General features: G+C 40.2%; 1 protein-coding gene across 4 annotated transcripts in view; it reads left to right on the forward strand.

Moving 5' to 3' along the window:
• Positions 1-18,248, forward strand: part of LOC143842655 (uncharacterized) — a 501,692-nt gene that overhangs the window by 343,722 nt on the left and 139,722 nt on the right. Inside the window, exon 4 of one of the 4 annotated variants that reach the window (XM_077347865.1) lies at positions 12,897-13,898. The exons of the other annotated variants lie outside the window; for them this stretch is intronic. Coding sequence (XP_077203980.1) covers positions 12,897-12,965 — 69 coding nt within the window. The 3' untranslated portion in view covers positions 12,966-13,898. Of the gene's footprint in view, positions 1-12,896; positions 13,899-18,248 lie in introns of those variants that run through there. 4 annotated transcript variants of the gene reach the window in all.

Consider the following 18,248-nt stretch of genomic DNA (forward strand, 5'->3'; position numbering starts at 1 on the left):
AATTCGCATAATACTGCTAGTATTGTTTACTTTTTTATTAAACATTCCCATCAGCAATGCTGAACCTCCTGAAGGCAGACATCATAGGTTCCTCTGAAAAAAAAAAAAACAAAGCAAATGAACTATTTTCTACTGCTGTCATTAATCTCCTTGTTGCTGGGTTTCCTAGCTTTCTATGAGTTGCCCTAAACTCACACTTAAATGGTTGAGTTGCTGATATCTGAGGAACTGGGAAAGATGCTCATCATAATTCAAGGGTTGATAGAAAGAAAAAAGAGAGAATCTTGGCTATAAGGGCCTTTCAGAAGTTTTTTTTTTAAATAAAAATGCTCAATTGTTCCTCAGTGAATGAGAAGAACCCTTAATTTTAAAAATAATTTCTTGGCATATCTGAAAGGCACTCTATAAACCATTTCCTCTATATTCCACTGTAGCTAAAATGTTACATAGCAAGCAGGATTTATTAATACAAAGAAGAGAGATCAGATTGTGGTCTCCAGTATGGAGCTAAACCCAACTTCCAATAACTGTATGATCAATTAGAAGATTGTAATTATTTCCTTTACCATTATTCCATCATTAGCTGAAGACTCCTTGCTCTGGAGGAAACTGCTGCCATTAGCAGTCTAAGAAGCCTGGCTCTGAGGCATAATTTAAAAATAAAATGACATGATATGCATAAAAACAAGATGTAAATTATCAAGTGCCAATAAGAAGTGCCTAAATATTAGGTCCCCTATGAACTTAAGGCCCAGCCAAACAACACTTCTGGCTCCCATTGTGATTGACCCTGCTTTTAAGGGACAGAAAGTTAGAAGGAAAAGCCAGCACTCCTAAAGTTCAATCTATGTTTTGAATTTTATATGCTATCTCCTTGACTCCAATTAGAGTTTCTAGGCCATGCTGGGAAGGTTAGGAGTGGAAACATAGGAGAACAAAATATGAACTACACTGCTATGTTATTTCAGGGGACATCACCCAGAAGTGATGTACTTAATTTCCAGAAACTCTAGGAATCTTCAAATTTATAGGTTTATGATGATAGAGGTTGTGCTTGCTAGAACTAACCTCTGCCACTTCGGGATTTTCTTTGGACGTAATGGCTGAGGATGCCATTAAAAAAATCCCACTGCCAGTCCGTGCAGCCGTGCAGCAAGGGCTGTCAGTGGGTGGCCTATACCACATTAAATTCATGCAATCCACAGGTATGAATTCATTTGTTATTAACCATGATGCAGCCTGACTAATAGAAAGGGAGTTGTTACAGGAAACAACTTACATTCGACCACTGGACCAATATCTGCAGAAAACAGCAGCTTTGAGAAAGCAGATTTTGCCAACTCTGGTTTAAAATACTGAAGTACAAATGGTCTGCTATCATGAATGCTGTTCTCCAAGAGAAGAGTACAAGTGGAACACATGTTGGAAAATGTCAATTGTCTTCTGCTCACTAAACTTTCCTTTGTGTTTTCCATTAATACTTTCCCCTGACCTAATGTCTCAGGCAGGCAAATCAGTGTTGTAATTTACTCATTGTCCCAAAGTACAGAGCAGCAGGTCTTGCTTGCACACCAGTGCTATGGCACACATATACTATGGCACATATTTACACACATATACATGAAGAACTACCTAACAATGCCACTATTAACAGCAGGGATGATGTTAAGAGGTCCCAGAGTTTGCCTGTTTGGTTATACAGCTGCAACATTTAAAGTTATAAAATATGTTATTCTCCCATCTTTAGATTTAAATCAAACATGTTTTCCCCCAAATTTAATAGAAGAAGAGTTGGTTCTTATATGCCACTTGAGACCCGAAGGAGTTTCAAAGTGGTTTACATTTGCCTTCCCCTTCCTCTCCCCACAACAGACACCCTGTGTAGGAGGGGAGGCTGAGAGAGGCCTGATATTACTGCTCAGTCAGAACAGCTTCACTAGTGCTGTGGCAAGCTCAAGGTCACCCAGCTGGCTGCATGTGAAGGAGGAATGGGGAATCAAACTGCCTCACCAGATTAGAAGTCGGTGCTCCTAACCACTACACCAAGCTGGCTCTCTCTCTGGAATAGGCTGCCTAGGCGGTGGTGAGCTCCCCCTCACTGGCAGTCTTCAAGCAAAGGTTGGATACACACTTTTCTTGGATGCTTTAGGATGCTTAGGGCTGATCCTGCGTTGAGCAGGGTGTTGGACTAGATGGCCTGTATGGCCCCTTCCAACTCTATGATTCTATGATTCTTTGAATCCTGAAAAGAGATGCAAAAACATCACTTCATAAAATGAAACAGACATTTCAATTAATATCGAGATCTGAAATTGTATTTTCTCCTTGTGATTGCTTGCTCCAACATTTACTGTGATATCTTCTGAATTTATTCTAATCTTTTGAGTGCTTCAGTTGCAAATTACCAAAGCCCAGCTATTCACTTCTACAAACTCTGTGAGGAAATTTTAGCTCTGAATCTGGATCCTGAGGCATTTTCCTCAAGAGGTGGACTTAAATCCAGCTCTTTGGAGTCTCTTCTTGCTCTCATTGTTTTACTTTAACTAAAAGGGGGCGATGAGAAGCTTTAAAAAGTACTATATTGACCCAGGACCTGGTCTACAGACGTTGATATTAGATTGATCCTTTGCATTTAGAGTGATTTTTCATATTATTGAAATGTTTTATGTTTAATTAAAGTGGAGAACGATGTTTTTTTTGGGGGGGGGGGTTATGAAAATCTTCATTGAGTTACTGCTTTCGGCTTTCATTGGAACCTGAACAATACAAAGTGATTTAAAAAGCAACTTATACAGAAATTCAGTTCTGTGGATAACATATTTAAGATAAAGAATAAACATTTGTTTGGGAACAGTATGATGAAATGCTCTCATAAAAGTAGCTTGCCTTCTTCCTAGTTATACCAAGTAGATTTAAAACTAAATTAGGTTGGAGGCAACCTTTTTTCTGTCAGTTGCAAAATAAAGATAAATATCTCATATTTAAATGAGATCTGACTGTTTCAGTATGAATGTTTGCCTCAAAGCCACTACCGGGGGGGGGGGGGACGGGACATATTGTATAGTGGGTTCAGTAATGACTCCATTTCCACACTGGAAGCCCTGCACCAGGCTACAGGCTGGAGTTTGAGCTGGGGAAGGTTGCCCAACCTCTTTCTGCTCCTGCATGGGAGAGCATTTGTCCTTGAGAGCCAGTTTGGTGTAGTGGTTAGGAGTGTGGACTTCTAATCTGGCATGCCAGGTTCGATTCTGCATTCCCCCACATGCAACCAGCTGGGTGACCTTGGGCTCGCCATGACACTGATAAAACTGTTCTGACCGAGCAGTGATATCAGCGCTGTCTCAGCCTCACCCACCCCACAGGGTGTCTGTTGTGGGGAAAAGAATAAGAAGGTGACTGTAAGCTGCTTTGAGCCTCCTCCTCCTCCTCCTTCTTCTTCTTGTGCACCTCATCCACCCAGATTTATATTCCCGCACAGGAGCTGGGACAGCAAAGTTTCCAGTGCAGAAACGGTCAAAGACGATCTTTCCAATAATCAGCTCTTTACTCAAAACCAACAAGTGAACACAGAACAGCAAACACAACAAACTTACGTACATTTTGAGGCTCCCACCAAGACTTATGATTGGCCCTTAAGCAGAGGTTCATAAAAATGTCCAGTCGCAGGTGAGATCCTGCAATTCACCATGAACCTGGAGTTCACAATTTCACTAAGTCCACATATACAACAGGGGAGATACTTAAAATGTAGAATAAGTATTTTCAGACTACGTTATGTGTACCAATCTATGCTGAGTACTGGACCAGTACTGAATCAGCAAGAATCTTCCAACCAAGAGAGCAAGATTTCCTGATTTATTTTTCAGTGTAGAGTTTTGTAGCTTTTTGAAAATGTTGTATTTTGAGGTTGGTGTTGCAACTATAGAAGTATATGTATGTTTGTAAAAGGCTTTTAGCAATTGTCTGTCTGATCCAAGCAGTCAGACAACAAAGTATAGAAGGACTATTAAGGCCACACACAGATTAATGTATTTTGTTTCTTGCAGTCATGTACACAGACATTCTGGTTGACTGTAAGTGGGGAGCACTTAGAGAAATCTGAGGATAGGTAGCTTGGCAAGACCATTAAAACTGCTGGATGGAATAACCTCCCGGAAGAGCTGAGGGCCTTGCTGGAATTGGGCCAGTTTCACAGGGCCTGCAAGACAGAGCCCTTCCACCAGGTTTTTGGTTGAGGCTGGACTGACAAAAGATCTAGCCCCTCCTCTGAAGTATCCCTCTGATTACATCACCCCACTGACTTGACAGATTGGAGGAAAGATGGGGGGAGGCTGGGGAAGACTGGAGTGGATATAGGATCTATTGTTGATCACATAACAGTTTTGGAAAATGTTATTTCAAAGAGCATGTGTGTGTATGAGAGATGTTTTTGGGACAACCAACAATGATCCTGATATATTTAATGATAGATTGAGGAGTGTATCCTTTTGTTGTTACTTATCTAAACATTCTTCTAAAATGTACAGATATTGTCCATTCCATACAGAAAATTTTTTCAAACCATTTCAGGGCATTATTCGTCCTAATGAAAGTTCCGCTCTCTGCTCTTGGAGGAATCATCCTCTTTAATTCCCTGCACTTCTCAGCACACACCTTCAGCTATGCACATACTACAGCATGTCACACTGCAGCATCTCAAATGGGAAGACAGAATGCTTTCTGTTCCCCACGTATTCCATATTCTCCAATCCAAAATCCAACCAGAATCTACCTTGGCTGTGATGGTTTCTCCCTGCCCTGCATCACTGCATTCATACTGAAGTTTTTTTTTTAATTCCCTATATTTCTCTACCCTAAGAAGTCTCAGGGCAGCTTATAATTGCCTTGCCTTCCTTTTGTCAAACCAGGCACCATGTGAGGTAGGTGGGAGTGAGAGAGTTCTGAGACTGGCCCAAGGTAACCCAGCAGGCTTCATGAGTGGGGAATCAAACCTGGTTCTCCAGATTAGAATCCACTATACCATGCTGGCTGTGTCAGAAAGGACTGGGACAGATGGTGATAAAAATATATGAAAAGTCATTATAATTAAATTTAAATCCTGCCAAACAGCTATGAAAATAACATACTAAAGCTCTTGACACCAACAGCTAGCTGGCAAAATCCAGCTAAATAGCAAGGTGTTATGTTTCAACCCCCTGCTCACATTTGGATTTTGGTAAATCACCACATATAGAGAATTCCACAAAGTTGGGATAGTTACCAAAAGTTCTCCTTATGTACTATCAGTATGAGAATGTCACACAGTCCTGTTCACAAATACTGAAGAGCAGTCTTAAGTATAGCACATAGGAATTTCTGAACACATGCCATTTCAGTTCATATTGTCTTTGCTAGTGGCAATCAGGGAGATTAAAATGATGGCCATTCAACTATCCCAAATCTGTTTGTGACCATTTCCTCATGGAAGAATCTGAGGTACGCTGCCTCCTGATTTGAATTCCAAGCTCCACAAACATGTGGTTGTTTGTTTCCGGACTGTCTTGTCCTGGGTTTTTGCTTCCTGATTAGTCAGGTGGCTGAGTGGAAGTCAGGACAATCTGCTCCCCCTCCCCACCATTTTGGCTTGTCAATCACTGTGATGCAGCTTCAGCCACCAATGACCCTCCAGCGCCATATTCTCACACTCTAGCACCTCCCCTATTAATTTAAAAAATCAAGGTCCATGTAGCAACATAGTTCTGCCATAACATATAATGATTTAAAGTTAGTGAAGCAATGTTTCATGTCTTCCCCCCTCCCTTTGCAGGAGAGCTCGATTTGCGAGAATTGCGGAGGGGTGAAGGAGAATGCAGCTGCTTTTCCTTGGCTCCGCAAACATGGCTCCAAACAGAGCAGCACAGCACATCACAGAGCAGCAAAGGGAAAAGCAATGAGGTGACCTGGCTCTCTGCCTCAGCTAGTCAGCCACAGTCCCATTAAAAAAAAAAAGGAGGAAAGAAAGAACTCGTGTCTCCCGCTCGACTCCACCTAAGCATGAGTCAAGCAATGCATGCATAAAGTGGACTGGGCATAATTTCATTACATTGGAACCATGTTGCAATGCAGTTCCATAAAAATATATACAAGATTGCCCTGAAGCACAACTCCAGGGAGCAGCCTCCCTTGCTGACCCTGCAGAAGTGGGCTTTGGAAAAAGTCCTTTGAAAAAAGGGTTGCTGGGAAGAGCTAGGAAGTAAGTGTGGGTGGGTGGTTGGCAGGGTGGGAAAAGGAACAGGCCGAATTTTCCATTCCTCACGTCCCTATTGCAACTTGCTGCTCATTGCCTCCCATGATAAATCAACATTCCCTTATCACGAGGCAATGGCTAGGCAGAGTTGCCACGGGAAGAGGTGATGTCATGAGGAAGCCTGAATAAACTCTGCAAACAAGCTGAGGGTGAGCTGAAGAAAATGACTCATGCAGAAATGGTCTCTGTCTGTTTACAGAAGCCATCAGGAGCTGACTTCCAGCTATGAGGGATCAGCTGGGATGGTTCTGATCCCTGCTGGAGAAAAGTGTTTCCAATGGTGATTATCTATGAATGTTCCTGATCCCTTTCATGGCTCCAGTTGGAAGGGAGAAATGCTGTTGTATGGGAAATCAGGAGAATCAAAGAAAAACATAATGCCTGTTGCTGATGATGATGGACATGAAAAACATCAAAGATTTTTAGGTTTTTAAATAATGCCTAAGTATCACAGATTTGTGTTTAACTGTCCAGAAATCACAATAATGACACACAACTTTTTTTTGGGGGGGGGACTTTTGATTTGGGAATTTTGGAATGCATTATGGCAGGGGTAGTCAATCTGTGGTCCTCCAGATGTTCATGGATTACAATTCCCATGAGCCCCTGCCAGCAAATGCTGGCAGGGGCTCATGGGAATTGTAGCCCATGGATACCTGGAGGACCACAGGTTGACTACCACTGCATTATGGCAATCAGCCATGGAACAGGTTTGAAACATCTCAAACTGGAAGTACAAGCCTGGAAAGGTGTGCTGATCACTACCAGTCCCCTCTAAGTCAACGATAGCATATTGAGCTTGCAAAGCCTCTGGGATGGTAAAACAGTTGTACCTTATGCTTATAGATTTTTTTTTACTACATGCACTTTTAAAAATTGAAAATCTGGAATTTGTGAGGATGGTCATACAATATTATAAACACAAGACAAAGTTTGAGTCCAGTGGCAATCTTAAAACCAATGAAGTTTAATTCAAGGTGTGCAAGCACACTCTGAAGAACTGTGCTTGCACACAAAGCTCACATCTTGAATAAAACTTTATTTGTCATAAAGGTGTCACTGGAGTCAAATGTTGTTCTGCTGCTTCAGACCCACTGAATCTGTTATATTATAGACAGCAATGAAACAAATATTTTCAGGGAATGTACAATTCTGTTTAAAACGACGTTATAATTTATTAATCCCAGTAAGGTGATGGAGAAAAACATTGCCTGCCTGCCTACTTGCTTGGATGATTGAATGATTCAAGAAATAAGAGAAAATAGAAGTTAACTTTTCCCTGTCCCTTTCCTGCCTGCCCTGTCCACCAGACTGGTTTGGCCGTCTTCTTTCCACCCATGGCTAGTATGGAGAGGCAGAGAATATACTCCCACAACTGTGTATCAATGGATTGTTGACAAACCTGGAAGCCGGTATATATATATGCAGGGATGTAGCTGGTTTAGGGACATCTTAGGGCCTGTTCAAGTTTACTTTTATTGGACAGAATTCGGAGGGATTCATGAACAAGAAACTCACACACATATGCCTAGATGCTAGTGCTGGTTGTTTTTCTTCTATTGGCAACACTTAGGGTCTCACTGGAATGCTGCTCTGAAGGATCTCCTGACATTGAAATGTACTTTTCTTAGGGGATGTGCTGAGCCAGCCCTGGGAGGGAGAGACAGCTCTTTGTCACAGAGATGAATATAGTTGTCAGGAATACATTTTCCTTTGTATCAAGTGAATAGTGCCATTATTTTATATGTCAGTATATTTACATGGATCCTGAACTAGCAGACAATTTTGCAGTGATTGCGCCTCTGGGAAGGATAATCTATGAGATTAAAATGTTTTAAATATATTTAAACTTCCCCCCTTCATCTAAAAAAAATCAGCCTCCTCAGCTTTATGTGATCTGTGGAAAGCCCATCCTGATTGCCAATCCCACCAGGAAATCTTAGTATTCACACCAGGAGTTATTAATTTCTGATTGCTCTTCCTGGGTGAAAAAAATATATATACTTCCTAGGTAGTATGCTGTTCACTGGAATCAGTACTATGGAGTACCATTGTGGTGACAGGCTTCTGTTTTATCAGCTTTCTCCTTCCTTTGCAAGATGCCTGTTGCTAATGTAGGGTAAACGTGAGGAGGATTTTAGCCTTCCTCTTCTTAAACTGATAGTATCCAAAGGACTGAAAGAATGACAACATTTCAGTAATAAAGGGATAAATCTGAAATAATCTATACACAGTAAAGGTTGAGGTTTTGAGGTTTTTCAAGTTATCAGACGAGAAAACACAGAGAAAATGGTCAAAGACACAACAATTAATAATGCAAACATCAATCGGCTGGTGATCCCTGACCCCAAGGATGTGCACCTGGTCTTCGCCGGAGCCAGGGCCCTGGCTCCAATGTGGTGGAATGTTGCCTACCCAAGTTTTGAGAAGGCTGGAGAGGTAACTGAATCCCAAAAATACATTTTGTGCTAATGGTAGGCTTAAAACTGAAGCACACACGCTGCTTGATCACCTACCCTCCCACCTTTTCCCAGCTTATTTCCCACCTCCAGAAAACATAAACAGGTCTGTGTTTTGCCTGCCTGATCCCAAGGAGACTGTAGACACTTCAAATTTCTGAGATCTTTCAGCACTTCAAAATTAATATAAAATGAATGATGACATTTTTTCTAATGCTAATCAGCCCAACGAGCCCAATCACATGCAGAGAAAGCAAAAAAAAAAAAAAAAAACCAGAGTATTTTTCAGCAGAGTATTTTCTACCACAGAGGTGAGGTAAGCTAAACCCTGTTTTCTCTGTTTCTTGCTGTTTCTTCTTAGGCCTAATGACTGACATATCAAAGCTTGGCTAGGAGAAAAATACTTGAATCACTGGAGAGATGACAAGAAGGAAACAGATATTATCTCTATTTCCCCCCTAAAAATAAGACTCAGATCCCTGATTGAGGGTCCTGGCAAATTAGCCAAAACTGCCTTTATCAGTCTGTGGTTCAGAGGTAGGGGGAGTCTTCTTTTTTCCAAATTAACATTTATCCTACATATAAAAAAACAATTGTCAAATGCTTAGAAACCTTGTCTGCTGCTAGGTCCCTTTTGTTGCTACTCAGTGATGAAGACTGCAATTAGAAAAAAACATTTACCCACAACGTATGAGGTCCCTCAAAATAAACACTGTAGATAAATGTATTTGTTTACAGACATGCTCGTTAAATCACCCTACCAAATGATATGAACATTCTAACCATGGAACTGCTCCACAAGGATGCTAGCTTTAGCATTTCAATGGAAGCTGAAGAGTTGTGCTAATTGCTTAATTTTCCCTCTCTTCATTTGGCATTAGGGAATTATTGATTGTGAGTATTGGATTAGGACATTAATCAAATAGCTCAGGCATTCTTCCAGTTGTATTTAATTTTAGGCTTTTTAAAATTATTATAAGCTTCGTTATAATCCCGGTGGGTGGATTTCTTCATTTACTGTTTACTGAATCTAAATATTTTTATTAATACCTCAGTTTCACTGTGTTTAAGATGGAATTCTGTGACTCTGTGGAACAATTGTATAAATTGAGTTCGATCCTGCAAATCGGCTTATCTCTATTCTCAGGTCCATTAATGAATAATGAACAATTAATTATTACCTATGCATAATTTACATGAAACTTGATTTAAAATCTAACATGATTTATCACCTGATTTAGCTAAACCATAAAGTGTTTTGATGGATTGCACCTTATGTTTTTACAGCTGTTCATATATTGGGGCATCATGGATATTTAGATTCCAAAAAAGGCACAATATTTCCCAAGCATTTCAAAAGCCACTGTGTGAGATACCAGGACTGCAGTATAGGGGCAAAGAACAGGCAAACAGTTCAATCTTTACACCTTTATTGGCATTATACCAAGAAGGTCTGGTTGACAAGACATATAACAGCAGACATACATTAGATGAATTTTCAGTTAATACCATAACAGCTCTGGCGAATAAACTGAACACTGTAGAAATTTATCTACCTTCTTAATTCTTTCAGGTATTTTGTCAACAAAAAGACTATAGAGTCTTATTGAACCAGAGGGATTGGTGCTCTCGTCTAGAAGGAACCCAATATAAAATTTCCATTGAAAACAGGCAAGCAGGAATCTTTGCAGTGGGGTGTTTTACCTCTTTGCATAGCAGCACAGTGTTCTGCACATTTGTATTCTGTGCATAGATATATTTTACTTTCTTTTTCTTTATTCCATTCTTTTTGGTTTTGTATTGTAGCCAATAGATTAGTGCTTATAAAACCAAGATAAAACTGTTGTTGGGGTTGACAAGGGTCTATCAACAAAGACTAACCATGTTAGCAAATCTGAAGTCTGTATTTCTCAAAAAGTAGGTGCTAGCCACTTCTGCAAATACAATGCTAACCTAGAATAGACCTTTAATCTGGGCCAGCATTTTACTTCTTAGACAATAAACTGTTAAAATTTGGGAAATTATTTCAAATAGGTAAGTAATAGGATATAGAGTGGGCTATACTAAAATCGTTCTCGTTAATGCTCTGTAGCATTCAAAATGTTATTTCCTTCTCTAAAGTCTGCAATAGTTACAATCCACTGTTCTGTCTCAGACTGCATAACCTCATTCTGCAAAATACATAGACCCGTTCTCACGCTTGCTTCCCCTCAGCATTGTAATCAAAAGAAGTTCATTCTTTCTTTTGTAGCTATCATTTATTACTTTCAGTAAAAGTTCTTCTTAGATGGAAACATTAATCTATCTAGTTGTCCCAAGAATACTCCTCTTCCACAAGATAGCTGGCGCTGCAGAATCATTAATCTCTGCTATATTCCTGGTTTTATTGCAGTTCTCAGTTTCACAAAAGGAAACCAATCATACTGACAATTCCATCCATTAGATTACAATACTTTTAATTCTTCTTCTTCCTGAAGCTGTGATTAAATCTTCTTGACTTTCTATCTTGCTTACCCACACATTTTTTCCTCTGTTTCAATCAATTATTACTTGTACAGAGTAGGGTCATCAATAGCCTATCATCATCTAAGACAAACCATCTGTTGTATATAAGCTGAAATCTAACGTGCTAATTAAATTTGTGAAACTGCAGAAGTTTTCTGGAAACCTGTAAAGAGAAGTGCCAGCTCACACATACACAGTGGCAAAATAAGTACTGCTAGTTCTAATAGGCAATTTTTATAGTAATGTCCATTTCTTTTTTTAAAAGTAAAGATAATAAAAGAAACATTTCTTTACCTATTATAGCTATTTAATTTTGAGAGACGTGGAAACTAGAAGTATTAAATTAAATCACACTAAAGTTAATAACATTTATGCCTTTCAGTGATAATGCCTGGCAACAGGTAGTTCTTTTTCATGAAAATGGAAAAGGAAGCTTGGAGAGTTCTGGAAGCAATCATAGCAGATATTGTTTGTTTGATATTGTTGCAAGATTGATCACAAAGGGTCAGGAAACACTATGGCCTGATCAAAATCTGTATGGAAGATAATTTTGTTCAATCTTTGCTTGTGGGTTCTTTATTCATAGAACCTGCATAACTAGGTCTAAAAGGCAACAAATATAATGTCATTATACATAAGTGATAACAATAGGTGAGATCCTGCCAGACATTTCTGCTTATGGATATAGTTCTCAGTTTTCACTGGTACTCCTCTTCCTGGTGGACTTCCAGTTCCCCCCTCATGCTGCTCCTTATAGAAATCTCAGTTGATGGAAATATTTTTGTCAGTTGTAGTTTATTGTTGGATCCAGACCATTGAGTGTAGTGATGGCTTTCATGGTATCTTTCCATCCTAATTTAGGAGCTCTGATCCTTTTACTCTTGTATTTCATGCATGTTTCTACCTGGGTTTGCAATATAAATCTCAAAATAATACTGGTAATATATGCTCATAGTAGAAGACAGTACCAGATTACCATGCAGGATGAAGTAACATTTAGTGTATGAAACTGCTTATCTTTGTTTTAAAAGAGACTGAATCCAAAGCCCCAAGAAGCTCTGTTTGACAGTTTCAGACCCTATCTAGTGCTATTTGTGGATTTTGGAGGTCCAGCCTCTCACTGCTCAAGGGCAGATGCAACCAAGCCATGCATGTCTCTTCGCCACAATTCTCTGAACATTTGAGGTCTACTGCGTGAGGTTGTTGTGCAGATGAAACTGGATGCTGTTGGGGAAGTTCTTTTGCCTCCTGTTTCATCTGCACAACAAACCTGTGCTGTAGGCTTCAAGTGTTTCATCTCCACAGCAACCTGCGTGGGAGGCCTTAAATGTTTCTTCTGCACAACAACCCTGTTCACCTTCCAAAGTGGCTGTTTCTGCCTGGGGAGCTGATCTTTATAGTCTGGACATTAGCTGTAATTCCAGGAGCACTCCAGGCCCCACCTGGAGGTTGGCTACCCCTGGGTTGGAAATATTCCTTGAGGGTTGGAGAAGGGCGTTAAAATGGTACAATGCCTCAGAGTCCGGCCTTCAAAGTAGCAATTTTTGCCTGACCATTATAATCTAGAGATGAGCAGCAATAGCAGAGACGGTCCTACAAAATCAAAGGCATAAGTCTTCCTTTCTTTCTTCCTTTTCCTTTGCTAGAGTGCTTCTGAAGCAAATTGCCTCCCGTCCAACTTTAGGAAGATTAATACAACATCCATGCAAAATTAACTGGAACAATCAAGGTACAGGCTAAGAATCAATGAATAAAAACACAATCCTCCCTTCTCAGTAATCTTCGTTCCTCAAATTCTTCATTCCTCAAATACTGATGTATAATTTTACAAAGAAGAAGAGATCACCTACTTCTCTATGCAGCCAGCTAAAAGCCCAATGTTGTGCTAGCTCCACAATATGGTAGCATCATTCCTAAGGGACAAGACAAATAGTATGAAGATGATGTGTCTTCAACAGTCTGGAAAATGTAAATTAGAGAAATGTGCAGCTACAATTAAGATGGGGGCCATATGGTAAGAGAATAAGGGACTGAACCTTTCAAACCCCTCTTGGTTTTGTTAACTGTACTGTTATTAGATGTATTAAAAAGAAAGTTGGTGTGTCTTTTGAAAACGTTTCTTTCTTTCCTTTAAAATGCTAACAGTAGTAGAAAGAGACTGCTGTCAATTAGCGAAGCTGACTGGGGTTTGAAGAGTTAAAACCTCTCTTCCTACATGAGCCCAATCCAAGCTGTGGATGACACAGATCATGTCTGTTTTGAACATAAAGGTATACCAGTATACAGCTAAGTTCTTTAGGGACAGGAAGGATTCATCTGCTAAACTCTCCCTCCCTGCAAGCAAACATCAAAGCACCTCAGCCAAGGACTTTGAAAAGCCCATAATCTACAGAGACTGTTCATGGCAGCAAGTTTGAATATCATTGGGTATTTCAGCCAGAAAAAAAATGCTTATGCAATGCAAGAAAAAAAAATCTGAAAGATAAATTACTATTATCTGCTTGTGTTCTGGATTCTTATTTTCTCCTCTGGATGATACACTTTGTTTTTTTCTCCCCCCTTCATTATCAGAGACAGATGGCAAACAATTAATAAAGTTTCAACATATGTAGTACTTTTCCTGTTGTCTTTCTACTTCTATAAGTAATTTCACAAGGCTACTTAACAATTTCATGATTCATCATTTAGCTATATATATAAAGACTCAATGAATACCTTGGGAGGCAAATTCTTTTTAAAAATAACTTGTAAATCTAAGGGGCATTTAATATTTGTATGGTGGGTATTTATGTACACAGTGACTAAAGGTTGCTACGCTAAAATTCAATATGCTGACAGACTTTGTACGTGCTCTTTGAAGAGACCCGAGTCAGTGGAAGACGTTCTGCTCTTTGTGAGCACCACAACCATCTTAAAGAATGATCTATAAATCCTCCCATGAGGTAGAATAGGATACATTATCCCTTGACAATAGTGCCTTTCTCTTATTGTATCAAAACACTCAAGTAATTGAAGCTATTTTGAAATTCCTCAATAGGATCTTCTTCAAACAAACTGGAAATTGAAATACCTTGTATTGTATCCATGGTTCCTTTATATATTTGTGAAACAGCCCTGTAGGAGGAACATGTCCCAGGCGTCTGGTTTGGACCGGCCCCTATGGCCGCCTCCCTCACAGTGTGCCTATTATGGGGAGAGGAAGGGAAGTTGATTTTAAACTGCTTAGAGACACCTGAGGCCTGCTGGGTGACTGTGGACCATTCTCAGTTCTCTCAGAGCTCTCACAGCCCCACATCCTTCACAGGTTGTCTATTGTGGGGAGATGAATGGAAAAGGTGTTTGTAAAACGCTTTGTGACTCCTTTTGGTAGTAAACAGCAGGGTAGAAAAATCCTGCTCTTCTTCTTCTAAGGGGCATCCGTGAAAGAAGCATGTGGGCAAATAACATTATATCAACAGTAAGAAAATGGAGACAGAAAGAGCAGGGCCACAGAACTGGGAAGAATTGGTTGCCATGTAATCTCCCCATAAGAAGAGTCTCCAGTCTGATTTTCCTCACATATCTGAAGACATGGCTCATCTGTAACCACTGTTCCACAATTCCCAAAGGTCAGTCCTCTCCCACACTCAACTAACATTCCAAACCACAGGTTCTTGACAACCATCTCTCCACACCCACATCCTCATTTGTCACCATGCCACCACAACCCCCCCCCTCCAACACACATATTCAACCTCATGCCATGGACAACCCCTCACCTTACTCTTCCCAATGGCAAGCTCCCTCTATCTTAATAATTCTCTTCCTTTTTACCTCCCTCTCTCTTTGCTATTCTCCCCTCCCCCTGCTAGCTCCATTGTATCTGCTACAATGGGCATTAATTCTAGTTTTAACACAAATGATTTTGTTATGGTTATGCCAATACAGGTGCTTTGACTTTGTAAATCTGAACTGAATGGCCCAGGTTAGCTTGATCTCATCAGATCTCAGAAGCTAAGCAAGGTTTTCCTGTTTAGTACTCGGAGTTGCCATGTAGAAGCAGGCAAGTCTGAAGTGTCTTGTTTTGAAAACCTCATGAGGCTGCCATAAGCCACCTGTGAGTTAACAGTACTTTCCACTACCACCATGTGTTTATGCAAAATTATTGCCATCACACTGTCTAATTTAAGAAGAATACTTTGGCCATGTGCTTCTGATACTTCTGCAGACACTCATGTTCAAATCTCCATTCAGCCATATAACTCATTGGATGATCTTGGCACAATATATCTCATGAGGTCACTATGGGGGAAAATGGAAGACAGGAGTACCCTGATTTTCCTAGAGGAAAGATATGAAAAAAAAGTGTAACTGAGACTTAAAAACTGCCCATGTCATGACATGGGGTGCTAAAACCACTATGCATATGACCAGGATATGTATTTTGGGCAGAGTCAAAATGGAATTGTCTGCTGTTAATGTCAGTAAGGCAAAATGGAGACACAGACCAAAGATTTTGTATTAACTAAAAGGCCACGCTTTCGTCGGAATGCCTATCAAGACAACTGCCTGCAGGCAGACATCTAGTTGCCATGGACTCTTATAAATGAGTTACAAAACCTTTATTAGAAACTCATAAAGCTAAAGTAATGTTTTTGCAATGTCTCATCTGAACAGGCTTTGGCCTGACTCAGCTACTCTGTAAGTCTCCTTCCTGCTGAATCAGGCCTTTGGTCCCTCATACGTCCTGAATTAAAGATCATCAGAACTGACAGTGACAGAAGTGAAACGTTTTTAAAAGCCCAGTTCTAAAGACTCTAAACACTTGATCTGACTCTAAACACTAAACACTGTTCATGGAAACAAACCCCACTGATGCTAGTAAAGGGAAAAGTCACTCCACAGCAAAAACCCCAGATCAACTTGGCTGAGATCAAGCAAAATAACATAAAACAGTGTGCAAGCTTTCAAATGCTTCAAAACCCTTCATCAGGCTCAATGTTAAAAGGGGGAGGGGAGAGAAGAAAAAGGGATAAGAAGACTTTAATGCCCCCTCCCTTTTTTCCTATTTGATCCTGGTAGACAGCTGTTCAGGTTCTAGACACCTGGTTGAAAGCTTGTTGTCTCAGTTGACAGGACCAAACCAGACCACAGGTTGATATCTAATGGCTGAAAAATGTGGAAGAGCCTAAAGTCTGCTTTATTTTTGGTTTTAAAATTCTTTCATTAAATACCTACTTATTTTTTTCCAGCATGTCTTCTGTATGTATAATGTGTAAAGCACCCTAATGGAGTAGACTTGGAAGGTGTGGCTATTGAATGCCAGTGGGAGGGATTTGCACTTTTTATCATGGCCCTTTGCATTTCTCCTTAAACTTCAAGCACAGACCTCTTTCTATGGAGACCCTTCCTATTTGGGGTAGTAACCTCCAACAATCATACTTATTTGTGGATTTTTCTATGTAATGCCAAGAAAAAAACAAACAAACAAATATGTGTGTATGTGTACTAGCATCTCCTTATTTTTCTTTTATGTAGTAGAACACTGGATTGCTTAGGTGTAACCATATATCAAAGGCAAATACTTCACAAATGGCATTTCTTTAAATAAAAGTATTCCTTTTATGTCACTACTATTCCATCCCTTAATGCATGAAAGCTTTAATCTGTACACCTTCTGACATTCTTTCCACTGGAATGCTATTGTAATTTGGAAATCTAACTCACAGAAAAGATCAAACGTGAACATATTATCATTTGACAAAAAAACATTTCCCTCCTCTTCTCTGCCCCCACTCACCTTCAAAGGCATCACAGCAAGGAACTACATTCCAGTACAAGAATTAATATTTTACCTTAATTATAGGAAGAAAAGGGTGGGAGTCACAAAAGAAGGATCTTAATTATAAAGCTTTTAAAATGATGTCATGAGGAATTAGCAAATTGCTTCTAATTTGTCAATCAAGAAAGAGCCCAAGCTCACTGATGTGCAGCTATGAGGACAGCACAAACTTTTTCTCGCACAAAGATGTTTTTGCAACACTTCTGTAAAACAGAAAGGTGTACTTTAGTCTCAGCCATGTGACTTATCATTGCTTCCCATGATGCAAAGTACTTAAGGCATTTGAACATGTTCTCTTTACAAATATCTGTTGTCTTGGGTAAACAATGAACTTGCAAATCTTTGTCAAAGGAAATATATGAGCTGCACCCCTAGAGGTACATGTGCCTCTCCCCATTATATAAATACACAAATTTCCTTTTTGCACATGAGAAGTAGCTGCTACAGGACCTATAGTATATCAGGAATATGACAGCCAAGACACATTCACTGGGCATCATACTTGATATGGGTGCATACCCCAGCTGGTCCATTCCCCTGACACCCACCCCAGTGGGCGCAGGATGGCTTGATGGTGTATGTGCTGGCTATGGGCAGCCCAGCCCTTGGACACCATGAATGAAAGGCTATGTATAGTAGCCACTCATGATGATGCAACACCTGATGGCCCCCCAGCACACCCTTTCTCTGGATAGATGGACATCTGCAACTAAGTTCTCTCTTTTGTCACTCAGCCCTTGCATGTGCATAATCACCGACCTGATGCACTTCTTTTGGTTTCATTATGTTTAATAATTAAACCATTTAGTCCTATATTTACATTGGTCTTGTCTATTGTGCCTCTTGTGGCGCAGAGTGGTAAGGCAGCAGATATGCTGTCTGAAGGTCTGCCCATGAGGCTGGGAGTTCGATCCCAGCAGCCGGCTCAAGGTTGACTCAGCCTTCCATCCTTCCGAGGTCGGTAAAATGAGTACCCAGCTTGCTGGGGGGTAAACGGTAATGACTGGGGAAGGCACTGGCAAACCACCCCGTATTGAGTCTTCCATGAAAACGCTAGAGGGCGTCACCCCAAGTGTCAGACATGACTCGGTGCTTGCACAGGGGATACCTTTATCTTTACCTGTCTATTGAAGAATGCACCTTAAAAAATGATTAGAGTATTTTCAAACTCCAGGTC

The sequence above is a fragment of the Paroedura picta genome, chromosome 8 (assembly GCF_049243985.1).
Source record: "Paroedura picta isolate Pp20150507F chromosome 8, Ppicta_v3.0, whole genome shotgun sequence".
Classification (NCBI taxonomy): Eukaryota; Metazoa; Chordata; class Lepidosauria; order Squamata; family Gekkonidae; genus Paroedura; species Paroedura picta.